This window comes from Trematomus bernacchii, unplaced genomic scaffold, assembly GCF_902827165.1.
Source record: "Trematomus bernacchii unplaced genomic scaffold, fTreBer1.1, whole genome shotgun sequence".
NCBI classification, from domain to species: domain Eukaryota; kingdom Metazoa; phylum Chordata; class Actinopteri; order Perciformes; family Nototheniidae; genus Trematomus; species Trematomus bernacchii.
This window is the reverse complement of record NW_022988043.1, coordinates 23,326,787-23,337,991: the sequence shown is the minus strand read 5'-3', so window position 1 is coordinate 23,337,991 and position 11,205 is coordinate 23,326,787. Positions and strand designations below refer to the sequence as shown.

The 11,205-nt window shown below is 40.4% G+C and overlaps 1 protein-coding gene across 1 annotated transcript; it reads left to right on the top strand.

Moving 5' to 3' along the window:
* The first annotated feature begins 8,028 nt into the window (after nucleotides 1-8,028).
* Nucleotides 8,029-10,627, top strand: LOC117472817. Its single transcript, XM_034118236.1, has 6 exons — nucleotides 8,029-8,224; nucleotides 8,533-8,669; nucleotides 8,844-8,937; nucleotides 9,640-9,814; nucleotides 9,925-10,046; nucleotides 10,178-10,627. The coding sequence occupies exons 1-6, from the start codon at nucleotides 8,093-8,095 to the stop codon at nucleotides 10,490-10,492; spliced, it is 975 nt and encodes a 324-aa protein (XP_033974127.1). The 5' UTR covers nucleotides 8,029-8,092; the 3' UTR covers nucleotides 10,493-10,627.
* Nucleotides 10,628-11,205: the final 578 nt, after the last annotated feature.

Here is an 11,205-nt window from a genome sequence, read left to right as displayed (position 1 = left end):
TGCATGTAAACGGTGTGCAGAGTCAAAACCCTCAAAGTACACCCTGTAGCGAGTAAAACTCTAACACAGAAAATACCTCCCCAAAACGCCTCGTTGGAGATACGTCACTGCCCATTTGAGTCTTCCATTTAGTTCTGGGTACGGCCTGATGTCATGCGGTACCCGGAACGAAATGGACCAATCCCGAAGAGCTATGGTCACACCCAGCGGCGCTGGCCGCACCCTCTGCCAGCCTAACATTTACTGTTGGAAGCTCTGGTTCAGTTCACAATCATCCAGTCATGCCACTGCCAAGGACCTGTTTCCTGAAATGTGAGGAGAAATCTGAGCTGTTTGTCCTACCGACGGAAGAACCTCGACGAAGTCAGTGGTTGAAATTTCTTTTTAACACTGTTCCTTCAGAGGTTCGAAGAACCGGCATTTCACAGACGAAAGCTTCCAAAACATTGCCCAGTTTGAGGCCGGATATGCACAGCTTGTTTGGACCGTTTGGAGCAGGGGAAGATCCGGGTACACAACCTGTAAGTTTGCATTGTTATTTGTGTATTTATCAAACAAGACTGTTTAAATGTGTAAACTGTGTTGGACTGCTAAGCCATTGACACAGTGCTAACTGTGCTAACTAAGTTGCTAGCGTTTCCATATATCAACTCTAATATCAGCAGATGGCCTTGCATACATGTATCTCATAGCAGGAGAATGTCTGCATTCACACACAAAATACCTATTGACAGTATACTCCGGGTGATTTGCCGTGCGGTCAGTCGCGAAACGTAATTACATTATAGCTGGCGTAGCGTGTATGCTACCGATCTAACCCACGGAGCTAGACCTAGGTCGGAAAAACATTTTTGTTATGCTACGTTGCTAGCGTTTAAATATATCAACTACAATGTCAGCAGATGGCCTTACATGTTTGTCATGGCAGGAGAATGTCTGCAGTCACACACACGGAATACTCATACAGTATACTCCGGGTGATTTACCGTACATTGTGACAGTACATATACTGCATGTATAGCTAACGAGGCTAGCTGTATGCTAGCGCAAAACAATGTATTCATGCAAGTTACATTGTATGACCGAACGTAGCAGAATACCCGTATACGATTGCAATTATAAACACGTTATTGCTAGCCTAATATGAACCACTAGCTTTTGTTCATAGTAGTTTTATTACACTGCATTATAGTTGCCGTTCCTCCAAGCTAACGTTCATATCGTGTTAGCTACCAAGGTAAACAAAGCTAGGTTAGCATATTAGCAGGCAAGCTGTTCATTACACTCCTACCACAACTACTACTAACGAATCTAAAACAACTAAGTTTCTCTAATATTTTGTGATTTGCATTTGATTTCGTCCAGCCAGATCCTGGCGGACAATCCATGACGGGGACGGGACTTCTACTACTACTACTGAGGCCTCGTGCTAAAAGGCACCGTAAGACCTGCAACACACCTGCACAAAGGCCCTGGGGCCCTCACACTCTTCTATAACAACAGTTGTAGGTTCAGTTCGGTTAGTTAGCGTATAAAATATCAGCTGTACCGACGCCATTATTACACTGATGTTCCCCGAAAAAAGCGGGCGGAGCCTCTCTGGTGGTTGACTAATCAGAACAGAGTGGCCGAGCTGACCAATCGGAGCACACTAGGCTCACAGGGAGGGGGGGGCAAGAGCTCCAACGAGTCGTTTAGTGGAGAGAGTGAATACTGCTGAATACACATGCTTGACAGAGATGCTGTATGCGAAACCAATGTGAGTTTGGAAAATTGCACAGTATAAATCTATTTTAGTATACCTCAACAATGTAATTATGATCAGTGGAAATGGCCATGACATGGGCCCTTTAAGTAAAAGTATAATTAGCTAAATGCTGTTTGAGTATTACACGTAAAAAGTACCCTGTAGTAAAAAATCCAATATTAACAAACAAAAACGTAATAGCTCAAGGATTTCTAACAATATTTAAAAAAAATTGTAAATTAAAAAACAGAACCTTATACTTTATAAACTCTATGTAAGATAGTGAAGCACAAAGTACAATATTTCCCTTTGATTTGTAGTGGAGTATAAAGTGCAACGAAAAGAAAATTCTCAAGTACCTCAACATTCCACGACTGCTTATGCAAAAATGTGGACTTTCAAGAGAAATCTTGAGGAAATTAAGTTCAAGAAAGATTTTTGCAAACGACAGAAGCGTATTTCAACTTTGATGTGTTACTTAAGTTCATTGCATGGATGATGTCTGTGAGCAGAAGGCAAGCGCTCACCCTCATCAAGCACCGCCGATCCCTCGATGGAGATGGACACGTTGGGAGGTGTGGCGTCTTTTTTTGCTGAACTTCATGGGGGACATGGATCTTCATGACACTCAGCATAGTCCTTTTCCCACAATATCTTTGCCTCCATTCTGTCAAAACATGTAAATCAGTGTTAACATACAGTACTGTAAACTTTTCTGTGAATTTACTAAGACTGATTGGGTTGAGTTCGCTATTTAATTTAGTATTTAAGTAGCCACTGATTTTACATGTTCTTTTTAAGCAGAGGGGATGGGGTAAGCTTCAAAAGGTTGAAAGGGCTTTATTATCATATGCACAGTAGCTACAGTGTGGATATGGGAATTTATATTAACTCTTATTTGTTACGGTCAAAGTATGACTACAAGTAAGGAAGCTCAGTTTATTAAATGTTTGCTTTGTTCCCAACAGGAAGTAAACCTGATTAAATAATTGGGTTCTACAGGCTCAAACTATCAATTCTCCTGAAAAACCTATTTTGAATCAGAATATTAAACATTGAAATTGAGTAAGTTTGAAAATATATATAAATATTATACAGTCAAATTAGATTCCCAAGTACTTTATCTAAATGTTAAAGGTGGGGTATGTAATTTTGGAGAAACCAGCTCGAGTGCGCTAGAATTTGAAAGGAAAAAATCTGCCTCTTCCTTCAGACTTCCTTACAGAGCCCCTCCTCCAACACACACGAACGCGCACATGACCAATGAGGGCACGAGATAAGTTTGTGCACAGATGGAATGCTGACAGGCAGGCAGGTAGGCCATCCAGTTATTTTAGCCGGGCCGGCTAAAATTATTGGTCGTGCTTTTTACAGCGCTACGACTTCCACAGATGACATTTTTTTATGTATTTATTGTCAAAGCATTTAATATATTCATTGCTATCGGGATGTTAAGAGCATTCCATGGAATATAACAAAAACTGTTTCTGAAATAAATTACATACCCCACCTTTAACTTAAAAACTGGAGACTGAAGAGGTTTTTCACATAATGGCAAGATGTACTTACCTTTAGAGCAGGGGTTCCCAACCTTTATTGTGCCAAGGACCGGTTGTCAATTTTAACTGATTTTAATATTTACTCACCACCAGCAGGTAGCAACAGAGGCTAATTGTATGTAACAGCCTGAACAAATACTAGAACAATATGCATCCAAAACATATTAACAAAGTTTAAAAAAGAACCGGTGTTGTTTTTTGGTTTTTCGGAAAACCAAAAAACCGACGTTATTCAGTTTTTAAACCAAAACGGGAAAACAGATAAATCAACGTTTTGGTTTTGTTTGTATGATTTACGGATAATCCAGTGAATGCTGGGAAAATGAGGAGAAGGCGCATTATGAAGGAGATGTCCGGTCGCCAGGGTGTGTGTGTGTGTGTGTGTGTGTGTGTGTGTGTGTGTGTGTGTGTGTGTGTGTGTGTGTGTGTGTGTGTGTGTGTGTGTGTGTGTGACACTGGCATTTGTTTTCAGAAGATATTATGATAGTGTCGTTCGTTCCGGTGCACTCCGACAGCATTTAGCACTACATCGAGATTAAGATTAAACTAATTTATTTTGGGAACAGCCGCATATATGCCGGTGTCGGACAGACACAAACACACAGAGCTGAGCTGAGCAGAGCACATACACACACACACCATGCGCCTTGGTGACTGACTGGACATCTCCTTCATAAAACGAATAAAAGGGGGAGTAATCGGGCAGTTCGATGTGTGTAGATGTGTGTGTGGTTAACACGTAGCAGCCTGCAGTCACTCTTAAGCTGTTCTGATTAAATTAAACACAGCGAAGGCGGTGCGTAAAAAGGCACAGCTCTTTACCGAGTATACGTCCCGCTGCCTCCTGATGCTGCAGCCATTTCATGAAGTGAAGGAGGGTTTCCTTCTATAAAACAGCTGCGGGCAGCAGATACCGTGAGGGTCCCGGACATTAATTCATAGATCAAGGCAGACTGGATTACTCTCCTGTTTTGCCAATCAAATAGCTCTACACCCCTGGCCGACATGTCCTTAAAATGAAGTCCGAGTTTGAAATATATCTAAAATAATGTATGCACCACCATTTCCCCACATAAACATAACAGTCTGCAATCAAACGGTTGTCTCCTGTGCGCTCCTCTTCCTACTTGGCGCACCGGTAACATGCTTGTGCGCACAAGAGGCTGAGACCATAGGCTGAGCCGCCGAATCCCTCGGAACATCATAAAAGCCATTTTCAACCGTTTTCTGGTGAAAGATTAACTAGCTACTGGATGAAATAATATGACTGGTGGCATAGGTGCGAAAATTAAACACTTTTTGAAAAAAATATTATGATAAAATATTTTTATATATTTATAATTCTGCAAATATTACGATAAACTCACAGCTATTTCGCGGCCCGGCAGTAACACCTCTGCGGACCGGGGGTTGGGAACCCCTGCTTTAGAGAATAGAGATATTCATGTGCAAACAGAACAGCAGAAACATTTTAACACAAATCAAGCAGAACATTTACCTGGTTCTCTTTAATCAGCTCCGCTGCAGGCTCTTCCTGAGACTCCGTCAGGCGGGAGGGCGGCTTCCGTCTAACTTCAACGTGGTACTGTTTAACAGACATGTCAATTATTGTAGCGAACACACATAACTGTACACAGCAAATTCTGTGGTGTGAAATAGTGTAGATTTTTCAGTGTCAATTATTTCGAGTTGATAAGTGTTGATTTGGGTGTTCTTTTAACACTTGCAGTGCTGAAAAAGCTCTAAGGCCGGTGTTCTTTAAGGGAGTTGATTGCATGCACTCTAGTTGGAGTTAATTACACTTCCGGTTTTAGTGCGCCTTTTTTCTTCATCTCATGGCGGAGAACAACCTGTGTCTGGAAGGGGAGCCTACATTATTTCAAAAAGGTAAGGACCAGGTATATTCAATCATTTATGCTGCTCATTTTTGTATTAAAAGTATGTATAAACGTCACGTAGGGTGTGACTCAAATGTGTCAAGGCTGGTGTGGAGGCTTTTGCTGGTATGACTCTCACTAGTATTACATTGCGCAAAGTCATGTGTAATTTGCATGCAGCCATGACCATAAGCGGGAAATCAGGTGGAGATGAGTTGCAGCTGTGTTAGCCAAAACGTTCCAAAAACGCCATTGAGTTCAGTCAGCACGAGTGACTAAGGTAAAGATAGATAGCTACTGATGTTGGAACGGTTATTACAATTTTCAATAATATTCGTTTTACGTTGTCTTCTCTTGTTCTTACCACTCATGGTCTAGCTGCTAGCTAGCTCTATGCTAACGCTAGCTCGATGCTATCGCTAGCTCTATGCTAACGCCCCGTTTAACTAGCTTGTTAACTTGCTCACTGGCTATGGCAATTAGCTAACCAACATGTCCCATTTTATTAAGTGCCAAAACTGCTTCTGAATGAGAAGAAGACTGATTTGAGAGGCTAATCAAGCCATAGCTGTTTAGCTAACGTACGTTAGCTAGCTGTAGTTAGACACGTGGTGAGGACAGGAGGTGGCTTAACACGTTTATATCAGTAAATGAATGTACAGATGGATTACAAAAATCTGCATGAAGAGGCTAAGCCTACTTAATTGAGTGGTTGCGTATTTAAAAAAAAAAAAAGAAAGAAACTATATTGTTCCAGACAGAATCTTTTAGATTTTTAGATGTGGCAGCTAAAAAAAGTTAACTGCTAACATTATCTCCATTGTGGTTTCTTTAAGAAGACGTTGAAGATGTTGCTGAAGGTAAAATACCAGAGTACCAAAAAGTACATCAGGTTAAATCTGGGTTTCACCTATTTGGAATTCATCAATGAAGGTGAGTAGCCATCTTGTTAGTGATGTGTCGGTCGCGAACGAGCCGGCTCAAAGAGCCGGCTCTTTTAAGTGAACGACGGGAGCCGGCTCGCGCCCGCGAACGAGCCGTTTTTTTTTTTTTTTTTTTTAAGTAATACAAGACAGAATGATATGATCTCCGCGCTACAGCTGCTCCGTGCATGCATGCAGTGACATGTAATATCCAAGGATTAGAGACTGTTGGATGCTGCTGTTTTGAGCATTGCAATACATTTATTTTTATTATGTTTTTTTATGATTAGAGACGGTTGGATGCTGCTGTACTGAGCATTGCAATATATTTATTTTCACTATGTTATTTATTTATGATTATCCTTGGGCTCAGCAAAGATTTGATGTCAGCTGTTGCTGTCTTTTTTTCTATAGTTAATACTGAAATAGAGCCCTGCTGTTTTGTCAGGGCCCTTTCTTTAAATATAATTTTAAAATGTCGATACAGTAGCCCCTTTTTTTAAATGTCTATGCTTAAGTTTTTGTGTTGCTATCTGCTTTGTGTAGCGTGGTTCTACAAACAAGTCTGTGCATTCATTGGGTGGTATCAGAGAGATACAAGGGTCTGTAAATGCAATGAAAACAATTGGCCACAGCAAATAATTGATATTAAACATGTAATTTTTACTTTTGAATACTTCAGTACAAAGGATGTATTGAATAATTTAAATCATTAGTCAAAACAGGGCTACATTTGATTGAATTATAAAAGGTATAATATGTGGTAAACTGAAGAGCCGTTTGGGAGCCGAAAGAGCCGGCTCTTCTTGGTGAGCCGAGCCAAATGATCCGGCTCACCAAGAAGAGCCGGAATTCCCATCACTACATCTTGTGTAACAAAATGTACAGCTTTGCAGAAGCAAAAGGATTTATGTGGTATTATTTAGATAACTTAGCTTTGGCCAGCAGGGACAATATGATTTTTGCTGCAGGCCTTTCTTAGTTTATTTTGACTTCCAAAATAAGCTTCCTAATTCGGAAACCGTTTCCAAATTCCCTCATCTGAGTTAACTTGCTTAGTAGTTTGATTTAAAGATGCAGTATTTAGAATGCTGTGTAGATTTGGCATACATTGATTATAATAATAATCATGACTTTAGATTAATTAAATTGTCATTCATAATATGTGCAGTTAAAAACCTACCTCTTGTATTTTTCTCTGGTGTCACGCTAATCTTCCTATAGTCAAAAGCAAGTTTGGGCTTTCTGATGCGGCTGAACTTCAAATCTTTGATGAAACTGACACAGCAGTGGAAGAAGACATCCTTCTTGAACTGGTGGAGGCCAATCCGGATTTATGCCTGACAGTACGTGACAGCTTTTTAGGTGAAGGTAAGCTTATCTGCATAATCTGCTGCACAAACGTGTAAAGATGAGACTCCTTTATGTCCTATACTGTCTGATCGTTACTAGGTAGATTAACTCGGAAACAATGCTTGCAACCAATAGGTCAGCATCCACTTGCCAAACCAATTAATACAATGTAGGTTGGGTTTTGATTGTCCCATGTTTCTGTTAAACAAGGTCAGTTTGTTGTTTCAACAAACATATTGCCATCCATGGATGAACAGATGCTTCATGAATTGATAGAGGCCAATCCTGACATTTGCCTGACAGTATGTAGCAGCATTTCAGGTGAAGGTAGGTTTCAGGTTTTTATGCTGCACACATTGTATTTGTGGAACTAGAACCCTTTTATGTCCCTGACTGACTACTGTGACAAAATAGATGACCAAAGAAACAATATTTCAGCATAAGGAGCGGCATCCACTTGCAAATTTGGTTTTGCAAAACCATTTTTTTAACGCTCACTCTTTTTATTTGAAATCATCACTATATCACATGTTATCTCCTCTACTGACTGTACCACCACCAATAGCAGATTTCCTTGTTTTCAACGTTTTTTCTCCTTCAGATCATTCAACACCATCTTCCCTCACGGATACCATGTCACCTTCAAGTGATAATGACCTCTCCAGTCAAAGAGAATGGGGGGCTCCCACAGGCCGAAATGTGTCCAGCTTTGAAGTCATGAACACGTCTACCACAGAGGTTTCTGAGTCGGAGGCTGCAAAAGAGGTACTGTCATTTCCAAGACTCAAGAAGAAGTAAAAGTGTCTTATTATACTGAGATTCCTACAAATCTGACTTTTTTTAAATGTATAAATGGTGAATGAGTTAGTCGGTAGTTGAAACCAGACTGGCTTAGTTTGGCTTTTGGTACAACCTACTGTATTATCAAATAGGTTCTACCTTTTATTAACATTTCACCAAAACCTTTTTTTATTACCCTTGGTCTGAACAGAAACATTTTATACGTTGTTGTTCTAATGATTTTATCCTGGAAGACCGAAATATACACTTAACTATATCTCTTGTGTGAGCAGATGGTAGAAAGTGCTCTGCTTAAGAAACCTGGAGGTGATGATGTCCTGGAAGAGTACAAGTCAGAAAATTCACTGAAGCACAGCACTCGGAGACAGCTTGTCAACATATTGGCTAGCCATATGACTGAAATGCATGGGTAAGTATTTCTGAAACGCATTGTTCTTAAAAAAAAAAAATCTAACTAAAATGGTTTATTAAGAAGTATGGTAATGGATGTTCTAAACGTGTGGCATTGAATGAACTTATGTGTGGAGCTAGCAACATTACTGGGACATTTTGATTTAGTTTTTGTTTTGTCTTTGCTACAAAGGAGGATTCCTTCCCGTAAACAGAAGGAGAAGTATGCCCTCGGAATCATTAGTCTCTTTCCGTCCCTGAAAGATCCCTTTTCTCGAAAAGGCTATGTAAGTTTAAACCTTTTTTTTTTTACACGCAGCTTTGGACTTAAGTTTATATGATTGAGTTACTTATTAAACGTTACTTCTTAAAATCTGGTGTCATATTTGGTTTCTTTAATACTGATATAAAAAATGCAAGCCATACTATGCTACAACATTTGAATTGACCATGAAGTTAGTAATGATGTTGCAGAAAAACTTAAAGATAAATGAGTGATAGACCTTTCTAATATTTTTGAAAATGTCTTAACAGGAGCACTTCTACGATGGGGAAAAAAACACAGGATATTTATCATGGCGCCTCAGGACCATGTCCAGAAAGAATCGGGCAACACGCAGTCAACGGGCTGTGCCAGCCACAGTGCCTCAAGCACAAGGACCGAACCGCCCAAGATCAGCACCCACAGTGCCTCATCAGCTTGATGGAGATGCTTGCAGGGAGGCGTTATCCTTTCTTGTTCACTCTCCCGATGAAGCAAGTGTGTTCGAGAAGATGAAGATAACCTTACAACATCGCCAGGACTTAGTGCGTGACCCACAGCGAACTGCAGATGTCTTTAAAACCTTTCCACGTTTTTTAGATGTCAAAGGACTGGTGAGTTTTACATTTGACTAATTTAAAGTCCAGTCTTTAAACTCTAATCTTTAATTTGGTTGGGTGTAAGCAATGAAATGCTTAATATATTTGCATATGTGTATAATCAACAGCTAACTCAAGACTTCCTGCTGCTGTTTGGTACTGAAACAGCCTGCAAGATGTTTGAGAAGTGGGACACTGCTTTCAAGATCAAGATTATCAAAGAAGCCAAACACCTGACTCAGTCAACAGAGCTGTGTCGACTTCTGAACGCTGCTGAGACACTTGCAGAGAACGATGACACCAGTAAGCTACATGCAGTCTTGGTTATATTCCAAATAGCTAGTGCTCGTTACTTTGTGCATTTTGAGGTAGACACTGACATTTTTTTGTTGTCTGATTTCTCCTCCTGATAGGCTGGGACAGTGACATGGCTTGTCTGCTGCTGCTCCTCTATCTCTTGCCACCCACTGCTGGAAGGAAGAGGACCAAGATCAGTCCCAGTGATGCAGTGGACAAAATGGTGCACTTCCACAAGGTATGCATGTCTCATATTTTCTTCCCCCAGCAATAAAAGGGAGGCGAAATCTAAACTGAACATTTTAACGTTGCTGGATAACTATCCAAACTTTTACTTTACGGTGTTCATGTTGTTTCTCTGTTTTTCAGTCATGCTGCAGCATCGATGAGCACCTGCGGGGAAGAAAGGGTCAACAACCGTACATCCTTGCTGCTGGCCGAACCCGGAACCGGATTGACACCTTCTACATTGTAATCGACAAACAGCTCATCCCATGCCAAGCCACCAGCTCATTGGGTGCTTTTGACGAACTGTTCAAATCTCACTATGTGTTCAACCTGTCCTTCGAGGAGTCGTTGGTCCAGCTGTACACATTTGTCCAGACAACAGTATACAACATCGACATCAACACAACAGATGAGTCTCCCAGAATCCGTGAGTTGCGGGCAAAACTCTTGAACTAGGATCAAAACATGTACAAGTGTTTCATATGTCAAGCTGTACACAAGACTTGCCAGTCCTTGGTAAGCCATTTAAGAATGGATCACAGTTTCTATCCTAGCAGCAGGTTTAAGTTGGTTTGTGCACAAGATCGTTGTAGGCGTCAGTTTTTATCATATTCAGGTTTAAAAAAACATTTAAATAGTGTTCATGAGGGATTTATGCCAAAGTGGTGATGCAGCAAACTCTCAGTCATGTCTACCTATTTGTCACAGTCTCCAAGGTACTTCACATGTTGCTCAAACAAATGTCACACATGGCCTAAATGCTGGGTGTTTTGAGGACAATGGATCAAATCTCTACAAAGAACATACCAAAAATATTTGTGCTTCAATTGTTGCTAAACTCCAAGGAAGTACTATGGCAAGTAGTTTTGTTTCAACAATTGTTAGTGATTTGGAAGAACTTGCCACTGGACTGCACTCCCAAGTTAAGCAAGAAATACTGTCTGCGGTGCCTACAGATGATCCTGTAAGATCTAGATTAGAAGAAGGTCTTGAGAATTTTGAAAACCCATTTGAAAGCTTCAATACTGAAACTAAAAGAACAAAATATTTCAACCAGAAATGGGGGGTTGTTGAGCCAGTTGAAATAATGTTAGGACATCGATTTGATACAAGGCGAAATAAACAAACTGGTACATATGATCAAGTTCCAGTGAAAGACACTTTCGTTT

Coding starts and splice junctions, on each gene's coding strand:
- LOC117472817 (XM_034118236.1), top strand. CDS start 8,093: ATGTCACCTTCAAGTGATAATGACCTCTCCAGTCAAAGAGAATGGGGG. Junction 9,815..9,924: donor TGCAGAGAACGATGACACCA/GTAAGCTACATG, acceptor TCCTCCTGATAG/GCTGGGACAGTGACATGGCT. Junction 10,047..10,177: donor AAATGGTGCACTTCCACAAG/GTATGCATGTCT, acceptor TCTGTTTTTCAG/TCATGCTGCAGCATCGATGA.